This window comes from Anolis sagrei, chromosome 4 (assembly GCF_037176765.1).
Source record: "Anolis sagrei isolate rAnoSag1 chromosome 4, rAnoSag1.mat, whole genome shotgun sequence".
Classification (NCBI taxonomy): Eukaryota; Metazoa; Chordata; class Lepidosauria; order Squamata; family Dactyloidae; genus Anolis; species Anolis sagrei.
In genome coordinates, this window is record NC_090024.1 from 17,007,418 (window position 1) to 17,024,638 (window position 17,221).

General features: G+C 42.3%; 1 protein-coding gene across 2 annotated transcripts in view; it reads left to right on the forward strand.

Moving 5' to 3' along the window:
* The window catches only part of ASAP1 (ArfGAP with SH3 domain, ankyrin repeat and PH domain 1), a 178,994-nt gene that overhangs the window by 12,629 nt on the left and 149,144 nt on the right, over positions 1-17,221 (forward strand). For both annotated transcript variants that reach the window (XM_060775871.2, XM_060775877.2), the window contains exon 2: positions 10,430-10,513. In XM_060775871.2, the coding sequence (XP_060631854.2) occupies positions 10,455-10,513 (59 nt within the window). In that variant the 5' untranslated portion in view covers positions 10,430-10,454. The remainder of the gene's footprint in view (positions 1-10,429; positions 10,514-17,221) is intronic.

Sequence of the window (17,221 nt, forward strand, 5' to 3'; positions counted from 1 at the left end):
TAATGAAAGAAAAGGAAATGGCTTGACTTAAATGGCCTTGGCAGGGAGGACTATATTGCCTACCAAAGTTCTATTGAGATGTGGGGCAGTTTGTTGTGGGGTACAAGACTTTCCAGGTTCTTCTAGGAAGCTAATGCGGTCCTTAATTTGTAGGCTTTCATGGCTGGAATCACTGGGTTGCTGTGAGTTTTCGAGGCTGATCCAGAAGCATTCTCTCCTGACATTTCACCCACATCTATGGCAGGCATCCTCAGAGGTTGAAGGATCTGTTGGGAACTAGGCAAGTGAAGTTTATATATCTGTGGAATCTCCAGGGTGGGAGAAAGAACTCTTGTATATTTGAGGCAAATGTGAATGTTGCAATTGGCCACTTTGATTAGCATTTAATGGTCTTGCAGCTTCCAGGTCTGGCAAACCAAGAAAGTCCCTGAACAGACTCAGAAGTGGAGTGAGCAGATCAAAAGACAACCTGGCAAAATGGCACTACCTAAAAGAATCTCACACCTTGTATGACTGTGGAATAGAACAGACAATTCCGCATCTGTATGCTTGTCCACTATGCCCTGCCTCATGTACGGAGGAAGAATTGTTGGAGGCTACAGACAATGCCATTGCTGTTGCCCATTTTTGGTCAAAAGATATTTAGCCACATGCACTCCTTCTATTTTTATCAGTTTTATACTAATTTATGCAATGCTTTTGATATGAAATAAATAAATAAATAAGGTCTGGCTAGTTGCTGCCTGGGGGATCCTTTGTTGGGAGGTGTTAGCTGGCCCTGGTTTATTCTTGTCTGGGATTCTTGTCTGAAAATGCATTTGGGAGTGTGGATGGACTCCATGGCCTATGAGGCAAAACGTCAGGAGAGAATGTTTCTGGAACATAGCCATGTAGCCCAGAAAACTCACAGCAACCCGGTCCTTAATTTCCCAGAATTTTCTGCCTCTATTGTAATGGATTTTATTTGTCCCTTCTCTATAATTCATCCAAAATTACAGGGGTCAAAAGATTACAGGCTGACTGCACTGCTGCCATTGTTCTACTGATGTTATTGCCCCAAGTGGGAAAGATACAACACGACCTTAAATCCACAGAACCAAAGTGTATCTCTAACAAGGACAGACAAATGTATCAACTCTAATGCTGGTGTATTCGTTATGAGTGATCATAGGGAATTAAACAAATCAATGGAGAAGAAAAGTGGGAAAACTGGAATTAGGAAGGATAGCCATCAATTCCACCTTCCATGATGGTGTGTGATAGTAGTTCTGCTTTAGAAACACCTCTTCAGATTACAAATCCCAAAGGTCTGTAGGAAGAAGCTGTTACAGTGGCATCAATCTGCAATAATTTTGCAGTGTGGATACACAATTGGCCCTCCATATCCACAGGTGCTTGCATTTATGAATTCAACTATCCATGCTTTGCAAATATTTTCCCCAAAAATTCCATATATTTTTTTTGTTTTGCTATGTGCTAAAAGAGACACCATTTTACTACACAATTTGAGCATTCATTGGGAATCTGGCAAAATCTCAGTGGATACAAAGAGCTTGCTGCATTTGTGAACTGTGGAGAATAGGTTTGTTCTCTACAAATTGTTTTTCCTCTGCCAGGGAAAGATATTTTATATTCAAGCAGGCCTTTGACATGTCAGTTAGTCTGTGGCCAAAGGGATGGCCTCCCAGCTACATGTGCCTTTGCTGTGCTTTGAGATGGTTTGCTTTTAATGTTCATTTTATTAGGAATTTGTTTTCATTTTGTGTCCTATCCTTTTTAGTTGCTATGCCTCATTTTTTTGAATTGACAGTTATAGCACAAAGTAACATAAATAGAGGATGTATAACTTTGACAAATAATGTAGCCTTGTAGGGACTTATGTGTTGGCTAGACTGCGTGCTTTTCTGATGCCATCAAGTCTATGAGAGATGACCACAGAATATAGAACAGTTGTGACTTAAAGCAGGGGATGATAATAATAGCATGTTTCTTCCTTTATGTCCAGAGGAGCTGTCAGACTGAGTGAGCAGAAAGGCATCAAAGGTGGCCTTCCAAATGGCATGAGACACATGCTCCCTAGGTTGTGTCAAGTAATCATCACTAGAATAGAAGATAACGTCATTTGGAGATGTAGAGTAACCAATAGACACCATATTGGAGACGTAATATTAGAGAACGTCATCCCATGTTTTGTTTGGAGAGATGTATTGATGGTGATGGTTGTGATGTTATTGTTATTGGTGGTGGTTGGTCTATAATACAGCCTCGCAAGGTATGGTAGCTCCTACAGAATATTCCTAATGGAAATGAGCTAATTAGTTTGAATATGACTTGATTATATCTATCTCAGCAGCGCTGCATGCAGTCATGCTGTCCACATGACCTTGGAGGTGTCTATGGACAAAGCCCTCCCCCCCCCCCCCCCCAGCGTGTCGGACATGACTAGACTTAATGACAGGGGAAACCTTTACCTTTACTTATATCTATCTCTATCATGCACATTACTTAGGTTTGTTGTTATTTGTGTGCTGGCACGGTTGTGCCAGGGATTTGAATTCCCTTTTTCTTTCTTTGCTTGTTTGCATGAATTCCTGTAGGCTATGCATTTTACAATTTGGTAGCTTCCTCCAGGCTGCAGTTATAGGGCCAGCAACCTGTCAATCATTGTTGCAGCCTTTCGATCTGCCCCTTTCCCCAGGGTTTTGGAGGGGAAAGGGAACGTTTAGCTCAGTCTTTACAGTGAAGCCTTACAGACAGGACGTTGTGAGCTTTTCTCTCTCCCACCTGTAAAAGGCTTCATTTCTCACAGCAAACTTCGCTGGGGAAATAGAGGTACAGCTAGCCTTCGCTGGAAAAGGGGGAATACAGCCAGGTTTGCTGGAAAGTAAAAGACTTCTTTCAGCTTGGACTTTGCCTGGTAAGGTCTACTCGGGTCACCCATAACGCAGATTGGAACCGGGAGTAGGGCCCACGCCAACAAAGTAAAGAGATTGCCCAGGGAGGGGTCAAAGGATTTCCCTTAAAGAAGAAAGGAACAGTTTATTAAGCAGTTGCCTGTCCCTCATCGGCAGATTGAAGAAGTTACCAATTTTCCAAAGTTATAGAGTGTTTATTCCGTGTTTTGAAGATTTTATCCTTAATAAAGAACTTTGTTGGACTTATCTCAAGCCTCAGCAGAACTTTGTATAGGGAAATCTATAGGACCTCTCAGCCGAGGCACCCCAGCGTCCCGTTGGGCATTCAGATAGCACGTCCTGTTGACAGACATCCCCACAGGCCCAACGCGCGACTGCACAATTTGCCTTCAAGTCATTTCCAACTTATGGTGACCCTAAGGTGAGGTCGAGAGTGTGTGGTCCACCCAAAGTCATCCAGTGGGTTTCCATGGCCAAGTGGGGAATTGAACCCAGGTCTGGTCCAATGCTCAAACCACTACACCATGCTGGCTCCCTTCACTTAGTTTAGTTACCCAAATTACTTAGTTTACTTAAACAAACAACATGTTACAAAATATGTTTTAGTATCACAACAAACAAGTAAGCGGTTAAATGTCTGCTACTAAATTTAGAAAGGATGCCTTGTTTGTGCATCTTGTCCTGGGCCTGGAGCCAGCTCTCAGCAGCCCTGGTCACCTTCCCAAATTCTTTATATTTTAAAGGCTGGAATGCACAAGAGATTACACAGAATATTCCCTCAAAAATATATTTTTGCTAGCAGGACAAATAATGGCTTTGTTAGTGGTTGCCCAGCTGTTGCTGTTTCTGGGCTTCCTTGAAGCCAATGCAGAAGCAAGGCAGGAAGCAGGATCCTGGCCAAATGAGACCTGGTCTGATCCAGCATTTCTTGATGAAATGTTACCTGAAATGATATAAAGATTGTTTGCCTTGAAGATGGCCCTTTTACATTAAGATACCAAGAATTAAACTTATGGTCTTCTCTATACAAAGTATTTGTTTTACCACGGAGCAGGTATCCCTCTTTACCTTCTCAAGGGAACTACATTATTACTAGTATTGTTGAAGGCTTTCATGGCCTGAATCACTGCGTTGTTGTAAGTTTTTCCGAGCTGTATGGCCATATTCCAGAAGCACTCTCTCCTGACATTTCACCTGCAAACGTCAAGAGAGAATACTTCTGGAACATGGCCATACCACCCAAAATGCTTGCAACAACCCATTATTACTAGTGATTGCTGGTTCCAAGATCAAGGAGGTGATGAATCTACTGTAGGTTTTCATCTGAATTTTAGAGTGCCACTGTAGGAGCTGGATATTTTTGGTGGCTAGTACAGCATGTTGGATAACATCTTTAAAATTCAGAATTTACACTAAAGTTGATTCACTGCCAACAGACATTGAAGTCACCCTAATTGGTAATATTGTTGGCACTGTATATCCATAGATTCTGCATCTACAAATCCAACCAACCATGAGTTGATTATTTTTTTTAAAAAAAAATGATTTACTATACATTGTATATAGGTTTTTTTGGTATCAGGAGTGACTTGAGAAACTGCAAGACGCTTCTGGTGGGAGAGAATTGCCCAGGGGATACTCAGATGTTTGATGTTTTACCATCTTTGTGAGAGGCTTCACTCATGTCTTTGCTTGGGGAGCTGGAGCTTACAGAGGGAGCTCCCTGGATACAAATCTGACGGTCAGCAATTCTGGGCAGTGCAATTGAAGGGAGATATTGACTCTAAGCTGAATTATGTCTAGAGGAGGGCAACTAAAATGATCAAGGGTCTAGAGAACAAGCCCTAAGAGGAGTGGCTTAAAGAGCTGGGCATGTTTGGCCTGCAGAAGAGAAGGCTGAGAGGAGACATAATGAAGGCCATGTATAAATATGTGAGGGGAAGTCATAGGGAGGAGGGAGCAGGCTTGTTTTCTGCTGCCCTGTTGACTTGGGCATGGAACAATGGCTTCAAACTACAGGAAAGGAGATTCGGCTTTAAACAGAGGCTGGATGGCCATCTGTCAGAGGTGCTTTGAATGCAATTTTCCTGCTTCTTGACAGGGGATTGGACTGGATGGCCCACGAGGTCTCTTCCAACTCAATGATTCTATGATTCTAAGGGTTTAACTCTCGTTAGACTGCTCATTGGAGGGAAGGATAGTAGAGGCCAAGATGAAGTACTCTGGCCACATCATGAGAAGAAAGGAAAGCTTAGAGAAGACAATTATGCTGGGGAAAATGGAAGGAAAAAGGAAGAGGGGCTGACCAAGGGCAAGATAGATGGATGGGCTCCTGATCTGTCAGGGGTGATTTGAATGCAACATTCCTGCTTCTTGGCAGAATGGGGTTGGACTAGATGGCCCAGGAGGTCTCTTCCAACTCTTTGAGTCTATGATTCTATGAAGTGACTGGAAGTATCTTGAAGGAGCTGGGGATGGTGACGGCTGACAGGGAGCTCTGGCATGGGCTGGTCCATGAGGTCACGAAGAGTCGGAAACAACTGAACTAATGAACAACAACCACAACAAGAGTTTCACCCATTGCGCCACCGGGCGCTCCTATTATTGTATATAATGGGACTTAAGCATCTATGGATCTGAGGGTCCTAGAACCTAGAACCAAACCCTAGTGGATATCGAAGGCCTGCTGTACAGACGTCATTCCACATTTATGGTTTGGACTTTTGTGAATTTGATTATTCATGGATCAGATTAAATATGTTGTTTCTAGGAATCTCTTAAGTTCTCTAGTGTGACTCTATAGTCAACTTTATCTAGAGTAGGCACGGGCAACCTTTGTCCCTCCAGGTGTTTTGGACTTCAACTCCCACAATTCCTAACAGCTAATAGGAATTGTGGGAGTTGAAGTCCAAACCATCTGGAGAGACAAAGGTTGCCCGTGCCTGCTTTAGAGAGAGCACCCCAATGTGTGTGTTCAGCTTGGATATTGACCATAGAATCATGCTGAAAAACCTAGAAATTTCAGAGGTGTGACCTTGGGTTTAAAAAAAGTCGGGGGGGGGGGCGATATTTCACTTTGACATGACTTGTGCTTCAAGATGACGGTACTAGAATTCTTCCCTTTCTGCATCATTACTGACATCCTCCCATTCTTATTTGCTAAGATCACGACAGCATAAAGTGATGCTCTTTCCCCGCAGACATTTGTTAAAAAATACAGTGCATGAACCAGACACTCTCAGACTTTACATACAAAAACATTGTTTGCTTACATAGAGAGCAGGGCTATAATTATTCTCTGCCTGCATTATGTATCAAGGTCAAAACTCAGTGATTCAGACCATTGTTTAGGGATTGAAAGGGAGTTGGTTTTCTGCAAGAGCTGCAGACAGCTACTGAAGTAACAGTGTTAGCTACCTCCCCCACCCTCCCCATTTTTGTTTTAAACTGGATCCCATTCAACCATGCTAGGGAACCTGGCTGCTCAGTTAAAGATGACATATGACCCAAACAGACCTTCTATTTTCAATGGGCAGAAGTGAATATCCAGTTATGTCAGAGGTTGGGAAAGTCCAGAATCTTGGCCACAAGGGACCCACTGATCCCATTTTTCTGTCCAGCACCAGTTCCCCAAAGCCAGGCATGGGCAAACTTCGGCCCTCCAGGTGTTTTGGACTTCAACTCCCACAATACCTGACAGGTAGGTTGTTAGGAATTGTGGGAGTTGAAGTCCAAAACACCTGGAGGGCCAAAGTTTGCCCATGCTTGCCCAAAGCCTAACAATTCTCCCCATTTTCTGTTGTTGAAACTATACAAAATACATGAAAATGAGCAAGATAACAGAATGTTCCAAGATTCCTGGATGAAACTGGCTGTTTTGATCCATGTTTGATCTGTCCGAACCCATCTCCCTTTACGTCCCATCTCGGAGTCTGAGATCCTCTGGGGAGGCCCTGCTCTCGACCCCGCCTCTGTCACAAGTGAGATTGGCGGGGACGAGGAGCAGGGCCTTCTCAGTGGTGGCCCCTCACCTATGGAATTCACTCCCCGGGGAGATCAGATTAGCAACATCCCTCCTTTCCTTCAGAAAGAAATTAAAAACATGGATGTGGGACCAGGCGTTTGGGCAATCTGGCAGATGAATAAGGGACTGTGACGATGGATAGGAACTGGACAAGGTGGAACGAAATATGAACTCTGAGTGGCGAACGCTGTGTCTGAGATTGGCTATTGACTGTGTGATATATTGTTGTTTTAATTGTTTTTAATTGTTCACCATTTAATTGCTGGTTTTATATGTTATTGTATTTGTGCAGGCACCAAGATGTGCCTTTTTGTAAGCCGCCCTGAGTCCCCCCTCGGGGGTTGAGAAGGGCGGGGTAGAAGTATACAAAATAAATAAATAAATAAATAAATAAATAAATGTTGGTTTCAGAACTGCTTATGGAATAGAGAGAATGTTGGTTGGATTGATGGACAAACTTATACCAGGGCATAGACCAGCCCTGGTATAAGCAAACCCATTTCTAGAGTTGACCAAAAACTGATTTGTAAATTGCAAAGAGGCCACCCATTTGTAACGATGCCACCAATTTGTAAAAGTTTGTAAAGGAGCCACCACTTTGTAAGGACTTATTAAATTGATAACACAACTAATAGCTTGTAATGTTGATTTGTGCTTTCTTCAATGTGTAGCGTGGCTTAACTTGAAAGTACTTGTAACAGAGACTTGGCTTTAGAAGATACTGTAACAAGTTTATTGAAGTATAGAAGAAGCTTGATGGATTCAATGTTTCTTAACTCTTAGAGGCACATTTCTTCAGAGGTTACATTTATAACATTTCCTAAAACAGCTCTTAAGAGGACTGTTCCTTTCATTAAACAGGTTTTAAACTTGTTTTCCTTCAAAATATGTTTCTTTCTTTAACAGATTGCTTCAGGTACAAGCTTATTCTTTCCTTATATTATTTCTGTTACAGTAAAGATTCTTATTAGGGCTCTCTCCTCCTTTTGCTCCTATACTGACCACTAATCTAAATAAGTCAACTCAACCTATCTAAACTACACAGGCTAAAAGCCAAAACTTTCCTGATTCTCAACACAGTAGAATCAGCCTTCTCCTGTAGTTCTTAGACTACAGACTACCTTACTGGTTCTCAACAAACAACAGAACCAGCCTCCCCTGTAGTTCGCTGACTACACACTAACAGTTTTAAAATGGCTGCCCTGGCAGTTGGCTCCGCCCCTTTTTCCATGGCAACCCAGCTCAAAGTGAGCTAAGCTGGCTACCATTCCCCCAGTTATGCTATTCTATATACTTACCCTTTTAAGCATCTATCTATTATTATACATAACAGTAGATTAAAATTCACACTTCACCACATAACCCTTTTGGTACTAATGTTGGAGAGTGGTCCCTGCTCAAAGTGGTTCCTGCTCAAGTGGTCCCTGGTCAAAAGAAAAAGTTGGGAACCACTGTTCTAGGACAAGATTCTGCTCCCTTTTCTCCTCTTCCCTTCGGAGTTACTGGAGTGCAAACTATTTTGTACTTCAAGCTCAGTTTGCAGCAACCAAAGAAAGCGAAGAACCAGGGGGACAGTGTGAGAAGGAGAATGAAACTGGGACTTTTTAGAAGTGGCTGAAAATGTGAGACAACAGAGGATTAATATGGACTATCTCTGTCCAATCAGGACAGTTGAAGGAAATGAGAAGCAGTTTGGGTCCTTTTTAAGTATCCACACCTATGGAATCACAAACATTGCCACTTCTTTGTCTCACATTTTGAGTCTGAAATCTTAGGAAATTGGAAACTCTTGACCTGGGAATCTGAAACAATCCTGGCTATCAAGAAATAGAGCAACACAAAGTGGGAAAGGAAGCAAGGGGTTTACGTGCTTGAAGTTTACAGGCCATGGGTTGTGCATCCCTGAATGAAGATAATATTTAGTATGGAAGAATGGCCTCCTTTTTTCCCTTTCCTTTTCTTTTTGCACAATAATGCCTCAATGCATCTTAAACGGAGTCCTTTCTTCCAAGGATATTTTCACTTTGCATATCGTTCTAGAGATAACAGGCTCAGCCTTTTGTTTATTTGTTTTTGTTTTGCTTTTTGTATTCTGTCTGACTGTCAGAAAAGAGAGAGCAAGTGGGGGGAGAAAGACAATGTGTTTTGCCTTTTAAGAGTTGGAACATTAGAATATCTTTGAAAATGAGTTCAAAATTCAGGGCCATTTTATAATATAGTGAGAGAGAGAAAGAGTGGGAGGGAAGTAGATGCTTTTCCGTTCAACATCTTTGGCATATTTTCCTCTTTATATTTGGAGCTGTCAGCTTTTACTTTCTTTGCTCTAACCCAGGCATGGGCCAATTTGGCCCTTCAGGTGTTTTGGACTTCAACTCCCACAATTCTTAACAGCCTACCTCTGAGGATGCCTGCCATAGATGTGGGTGCAACATCAGGAGAGAATGCTTCTGGAACATGGCCATACAGCCCGGAAAACTCACAGCAACTCAGTGATTCCGGCCATGAAAGCCTCCAACAACACATTACATGTATTGCATTATACAGTCTATGCTTTGGGCAAACTTCATCTAGTGTCTACCAACCTCTGAATTTTTGATTGCAAAACCCATTGCTTAATCCGCTTTTTCAAGAATAAAGTTGCAAGCCAATTAAAAGCTTTGAGCTGCCCAAAATGCCTTGCCACGCAGCCACTTAATTGCTTACTCATCCAATTAAAATAAATAGAAGAACACAGTGACGCAGGGAAGATCTTGGGGCTGGCTGATGGAAATGATAGCTTTCTCCTGCTACAAGGAGCACCTGCGATTTGTTGCCTACATGAAAGGATGTAAATGGACTACCGATAATAATAGCAACACCGTCAGCACACTTTCACTGGGGATTTTATTAAAACTGGATTTCAAAATCCACATTTTAATCTGTGTTGAATAGATTAACGGCACCGTTTAACTGACTAATGCTTTTAGCGTTGGAAATATTCCACCCATATCCGAAGGAGTGCATCAAAAGTGAGCTTCTTAACACCCCCGTTTGAGAGAACCCATTATAGCAGCTGCACATCTTTAATTGTCACATTCTTCCTTGCCTTTCCTCAAAGGAACTTTGTGCAGCAGACGTTGGTTAGTTCCTTCGATAAAGCAGGAGTAGGAGTTGTCTGGTTGTTGGACGGAAATTCTCAGAAGCCCTGGCCATGGTGAGGAAAACAGGGCGATGCAGTCCCACAACATTTTGATTTCCATCTCTATAGTAATTCAGATTGGGAAAGGATGGCTTTTCTAAGCCTACGATGGGTTACATGACCCAGCAGGAATTTTCAAAGAAAAAAAGTAGAAGGAGGGGAGAGAAACTGGGACATTTTAAGAGCTACTGAGAAACTATGACAGCAGAGGATTAACTGGAACTAACCTTGATCTGGACATCCTGAAGGACTGATGCAGCACAAAATTGAGTTGACTTTGTCAAACTTTTTTTTTTTGGCTCGTTTCTATAGGTACCTTTCTTGTGACGAGTGAGACATGAGATCTTCAGCTTCCAGGCTCTCCAGCTTTTCCTCAAGGGATTCACTATGGAATCGGTAAGAAAGCAATGAGACCATTATTTTTTTATGTCCGCTAGCAAATGTGCTTTCTGAGGAGTCTCTTGTGTGTTGTTGAAAACTATCAGGGAGGAAGGAGCAAGCTTTTTTTCTGCTGCCCTGGAACTAGGACGCCGAACAATGGCTTCAAACTACAGGAATGAGATTCCACCTGAGCATGAGGAAGAACTTCCTGACTGTAAGGAGAGCTGTTCAGTAGTGGAACTCTCTGCCCCAGAGTGTGATGGAGGCTTCTTCTCTGGAGGCTTTTAAACTGAGGTTGGATAGCCATCTGTAGGGGGTGCTTTGAATGTGATTTTCCTGCTTCTTGGCAGAATGGGGTTTGACTGAATGGCCCTCAGAGTGTCTTCCAACTCAAGCATTCTATGATTCTATGATCAGATTGACATGTGCTAAGGGTCAGGGACTTTTTGGGAGTGGTCACTCATCTTTGAACTCTCCTTACGTAGAGAACTGCATTAACCCCAATTAACTTTTAAACATTTCCTGGCATACAGTTGAACATAACGAGGAGTTCAATACATGGATAGGAAGGAGTCATTGGTTTGGCTCAATATGGAAACAATTGCTCACCTAGATTTATCCCCACACCCCCCACCCCGTAAAAACAGTCCATAGGGTTAATTTAATTTTTGAAAATTGCCATCATGCTTTTTCAGAATACAGTTCATGCCAACCACTTTTGGGAATGCTGTGGGTGTGGAGGAGGGAGGCAGTGATGGTAGCTTAGAGAGTACATTCAATCCCACCCTCCTTCCCCTTTCAGTCTTGCAGAGTGGCCCACAGCGGGGTGCACATTCTTATTGTTTGTTCACGCTGTGAATGGCAGGTGCCCAAGTGCTGTTCTGAAGTCTGTTGTGTACTTTACAAAATCACTAAAGCTGCAGCCGGTTTGACATAGACATCCTGAGCTGATCCCCACAACACTTTGTGAGCAAACAAAAGGGGGAGATAAAAAGGAGGAGGAGAGCCCCTAAGGATGACATTGCAACCCTGCTACATTCAAATACAAAGTTAAGATTTTGAGGTCAAGGCATTGTGAGACAGCTGGCAAAGAAATGTAAGGTCAGCAATTCCTAACTTTACTGTCAAGACCACAAGGTTTAATTCTGGTTGCTTGGGACAGTCCAAAGAACAATGTGTTGCAAAGTGATGTCCATACTAAGCAGTCAGAGAAGGAAGGAGCATCTTTAGCCTCAGTTAAAATGTGTCAGACTATGACCCCTTTTATCCTTACCAGTACCTCCTAGGGGTGATGAGGTTTGTAGTTTGGACTGTAATTGTAATTTTTGACTGTTCAGGGTTCATCTATCTTTCATTTATTCTACCTAGAAGTCACAATTTAGCCACACTTCTCAGAGTGATTGGTTTTAGAGATTCAAGTATTCATGATGTGCTGGCACGGCTGTACCAGGAGCTCCAACTTCCTTTTCTTTCTTTGAGTGTTTGCATGTATTCCAAGTTCCATGCATTTTGCAATAAGGTGGCTTTCCTTGGTTTGCAATTATAGGGCCAATGACCCATCAATCATTGTTAAGTTTTGGTTTTGCCCCTTTCCCCAGGGCTCTGGGAGGAGAGGGAGCCATTTTAGGTCAGTCTTGCATTGGAAAGCTTAGCTACAGGATGTGGGTTAGCTCCACCTGTAGAGAAGCTTCATTTCTCACAGCATCCGGGGGAAATTCCAGGGGAAAACAGTTCCAAAGGACTCCAGCTGGAGAATCTACAAAGCCTTGACTGGTAGGTCTACTTGGGTCCCAAGAAGCAGTTTGGAGCTGGGAGTAAAGCCCACACCAGCAAAGTTTAGAAAGTAGATTGCCCAAGGAGGGGTTAAAAAGGGTTTTCCTCTTAAAGAAAAGAAACAGTTCACGAAGCCAGTTGCCTGTCCCTTGTGGACAAGATTAAGAAAGCCACCAGTTGATTCAAAGTCTTGAAGCATTTGTTTAATTTGTTGAAGATCTAAGAAGTATTTGATTGTTTGTTGAAAACTTAAGCAATAATAAAGAACTTTGTTAAACCTTTCAAGCTTCTAAAGACTCTGTATAAGAAAATCCTTAGGGCCTCTCCCTCGAGGCACCCCGGCTTCCCACTGGGCATAAAGAGCATGTCCTGTTCAAAAGCTAACTGCTATAGGCCCAGCTCGTGACAGCACACATGAATTTACTTAAAACATTCTCTCTCAGAATCTCAAGGACCTCCTGGGCAATTGGGTGGTTAGCTTCCAGTAGACATTGACTCATATCTGCATTGTATGAGTCAATACTGATCATATATTGCAGTTTCAAACTGCATTATAGGACACTATGGATGAGGCCTAAGACACTTCTAGGTTTCTATAGCTCTTTCACCATTTCATGAGTTGAGATTGGCTAGCTTTACCCAAGCTTACCCAGCTTCTCACTTTGCAGAAGCATAAATTGTTAACAGTAAGTTGTAACAGGATCGTGTGTGTGTGTGTGTGTGTGTGTGTGTTGAAGAAAAACCTTATGATGATAATTATTATGTGCAGCTGGTAATGTAGGTCAACCAGCAATCTTGGACCACACCAGATAGGGTTAACTGTATGGGTTTTTAGAATACAGTTCTGGAGAGCTTTTTCTCTAAGGAGATCTATGCTCAAAGGCTCTGCTCTGAGGAGCAGGTTGGAGAGAAGCCATTATGCTGCTCTAAAGGAGACTATGGTGGAATAGTTGTTTGCTCAAGGTTTATGTTGTGCTTTCTCATTTGACTTAAGATGAAGATGCCTTATTTTGTGTTACTTATAAAGACTATGTAGGTTTCTTGCACTGTTTGTTTTTTGTATGCAACATTGCAAGTTTGTATTTCATCTCTGCTATTAAAAGTAAAGATTTTTTTTCTGTTCATTTCTACTCTTGTGTGTGAGTCTTGTACATGAGACATGGCTAAGATCTGCTTGCTACGCAACATAAATGGCCCTGACCCATCAATTTAGGGGGAATATTTCCTCTCCAGCAATAGGATTAATCCGACTAATTCTGGTTAGAGGAGCTGCCCGCCAACAGTAGCTCTGTCTTGTCTGGACTAAGCTTCAGTTTGCTGGAAGGCATAACTTCAGCTCTCTTGGCCTTGCTTTGGAAGGATATCAGAACTAAACCAATGCATCTGGTGTCCAAGACATGAGTGCCTCCTGCTAAGGTCCCCAAACGTCTGCCTTTGGTAGCCAAGCAAAGCAAAGCAAACAAGGCCATTAACTGGTGATCCATTTCTTGGTATGTGTATTTTGGAGATTTTCCTGGATACAGATGGGACATAAATGAGACTGAAAATATTGAAATATTTGCAATATGGCAGGATGAGCTGTCTCAGTGTGTTCTTCTCCCTGCAGAATCCTCATGTATCAGCTGCTGAACTGCCTGCCAATTATTACAATCTTCTAGAATTTCTCATTTTGAACAGTTGGAGAAAAACCATTACTCGCATCTCTTTCTCCTTCCTTCCCTCCCTCCTTCCCTTTTTCTATTAATTAAAAAGAATGAGCAACAGAGGCTAGGGAGAATGTTAATTAAAATATTCATTAACTAATTCCCTGTGCTAATATGGTTACAACTGATAGTTGCTACTAAACCTTGGTGCTAATATTTATATAAAGATGTAATTTCAAAGCTTGGCTGTGTTCCTTTTTTTTTTAACTAGAACATCCCAAAGTCCTTCTGTCTGCAAGAGAAGTTGCCATGCCAATTGGGGGTTATTCTGGTAATTGAAGTCTACAAAAAGAACTTTTCTAAGCTATAAGGTGCCTCTGTCCCATCCAAAAGACAAAACAGGACTCAGATAGGAGATTCCAGGGGCAATTTCATAAAAAAAAATTGAGAAACAGATGTTCTGGAGCAAGTGGTGGCTTCTCAGCTCCAGGGATTCTTGGATGAGCCCGATTATCTTGATCCATCGCAGTCTGGTTTTAGGCCTGGTTACGGTACAGAGATCGCTTTGATCGCCTTGGTGGATGACCCCCATAGAGAGCTGGACAGGGATGGGGTGTCCTTGTTGATTCTCTTTGATATCTCAGTGGCTTTCAATATCATTGACCATGGTATCCTTCTGGGGCAGCTTTCTGGAATGGGTATTGGGGGCATTGCTTTGAAGTGGGGGCATTGAATTGGGGGCATTGCTTTGAAGGACAGGGCCTTCTCTGTGGTTGCCCCCCGACTTTGGAATACCCTCCCCAAAGACATTAGACTAGCACTCACGTTGGCAGTCTTTAGGAAAAACTTGAAGACCTGGCTATTCCGATGTGCCTTTCCAGAATAGGATAACCCCCAGCACTATGTCCCAGAAGCACTTTATTAGAGTTAAGACTCTCTGCACATTGCACTTGCCCATAATTCCAACATACCACCTCTCACACCCAGCACTTTTAACCTGTACCCATCATTGGCCCCGCCCTGGTTTTATTGCATAATAGTGTAATGTTTTGTTATTGCTTATGTTTTTAATTTGCTTTGTATTGTATTGTTATTGTCTGTTGTTGTGTTGAGGCCTTGGCCTTTGTAAGCCACATCGAGTCCTTCGGGAGATGCTAGTGGGGTACAAATAAAGTTTAATAATAATAATAATAATAATAATAATAATAATAATCTGCTTCTTCATGGAGGATCGCACCCAGCTGGTGAAGCTGGGGGACACCAGCTCGAACCCATGGCCATTGACCTGTGGTGGCCCACAAGGTTCCATTCTATCCCTAATGCTTTTTAACATCTACATGAAACTGCTGGGTGAGGTCATCTAGAGTTTTGGAGTTCGGTGCCATCTGTATGCAGATGGCACTCAACTCTATTACTCCTTTCCACCAAATTCCAAGGAAGCCCCACGAGATCATGGACGAGTGCCTGGTTGCTGTGATGGACTGGATGAGGACTAACAAGTTGAAGCTTAATCCAGACAAGACTTAAGTCCACTGGGTCAGTCGCAAGGCTGATCAGGGTATAGGGTGGCAACCTGTGCTCGATGGGGATATACTCCCTCTGAGGACACAGGCCTGCAGTCTGGGGGTCCACCTGGATTCACTGCTGGCCCTTGATGCTCAGGTGCCAGTGGTGGCCCAGAAGGCCTTCACACAGTTAAAGCTTGTGTGCCAGCTGCAACCATACCTGGAGAATCCTGACTTGCCCATGAGAACTACATTAACCCCAATTAACTTTTAAACGTTACCACCCCCCACCTCCCTCTACCTGGCACACAACTGAACATAATGAGAAGTTCAATCCATAGATAGGACGGGGTCATTGGTTGTTGGCTCAATGGAATGACCCTTATCCATAATTTTGGCCTCAATCTGCCCTCAATTTATACATTAGGCCAACTTATACGTTAGTATATACAAGATATGGACAAACTTCAGCCCTCCAGGTTGCTAGAAGTTGGTAGGCTGTTAGCAATTGTGGGAGTTGAAGTCCAAAACACCTGAAGGGCCAAAGTTTGCCCATGCCTGGTATACATGGTAGTTAGTCATTGTGACCACATTCTGATGTTGCTTGGTCACATGTTTCCCAGTTTTCAGCTGTGTGTGGGGTATGTTAAAACAGTGATGGGCAGAATGTGGCCCACAAATTCTGCCACAAATATCAGCCATGTTTTGGGAAAGTTGTTCATCTCAAAAGATAATGAATTCATACCTAATTTTGCACTTTTAGACCAGTACACAAACTAACATGTATTCAGCCTTTGATATCCCCAGGACTATAATTTCCTTAAGGCTGAATTACAGCCCAGAGTTTCGAAGGAACACGGTTGAGACAAAGCCATATTTAAAAATTAACATAATGGATAGGAGGAAAATGATTTTGCTGGTTTAATGGGCAACTGGTTTAAGTTGCTTTTGAATGTTCCTTTTTTAAAAGGCCCCTTTTTTTGTAAATATTTTGACAGGAATTTTTGAAATGTTATACTTCTCAGTCCTTAGGTCTTACAGGCTGAGGACTGTGGCTTCCTTGATTTAGTCTATCTATCTGGAATGCAGTGTTCCTCTTTTCCTATTGCCTTCCACTGTGACAGGCATTATTGCCTTTTCTAATGAGTTATGTCTTCTCATGGTATGGCCAAATTATGATAGTCTCATGTTAGTCATGTTGGCCTCCAGGATTTGTTCTTGCACTCATTTACAGACAGTCCCCAAGTTATGAACAAGATAGGTTTTGTAGGTTTATTTTTAACTTGAATTTGTTTGTAAGTCAGAACCGGTACATTTGTGTGTGTGTGTGTGTGTGTGCAGTAGAATCTCACTTATCCAACCTTCGCTCCATCCATCATTCTATATTATTCATTGCAGTCTGCCTCCTTGCCGGATCCACAGCTGTTTCAATACATTGTAACGTTTGGTGCTAAATTCATAAATACAGTAATTACTACATAATGTTACCAAATACAGTAATTACTACATAATTGAACTGCCTTTTCTCTCAGTTTGTTGTAAAACATGTTTTGGTGATTAATTTGTAAAATTATAACATAATTTGACATTTCATAGGGTTTTCCTTAATCCCTCCTTATTATTATCCAACATTTTCAGTTATCCAATGTTCTGCCAGCCCATTTGTGTTGGATAAGTGGGACTCTACTGTATATAAGCTTTGGGTAGCATAGGGATGGGTTAACAGCCCTGTGGTATTTGTTTTGCTGTCTGTGCCCCTGTTGAAAAGATCTCATCTCACTTTCTGTCCCTGTAATACTCTG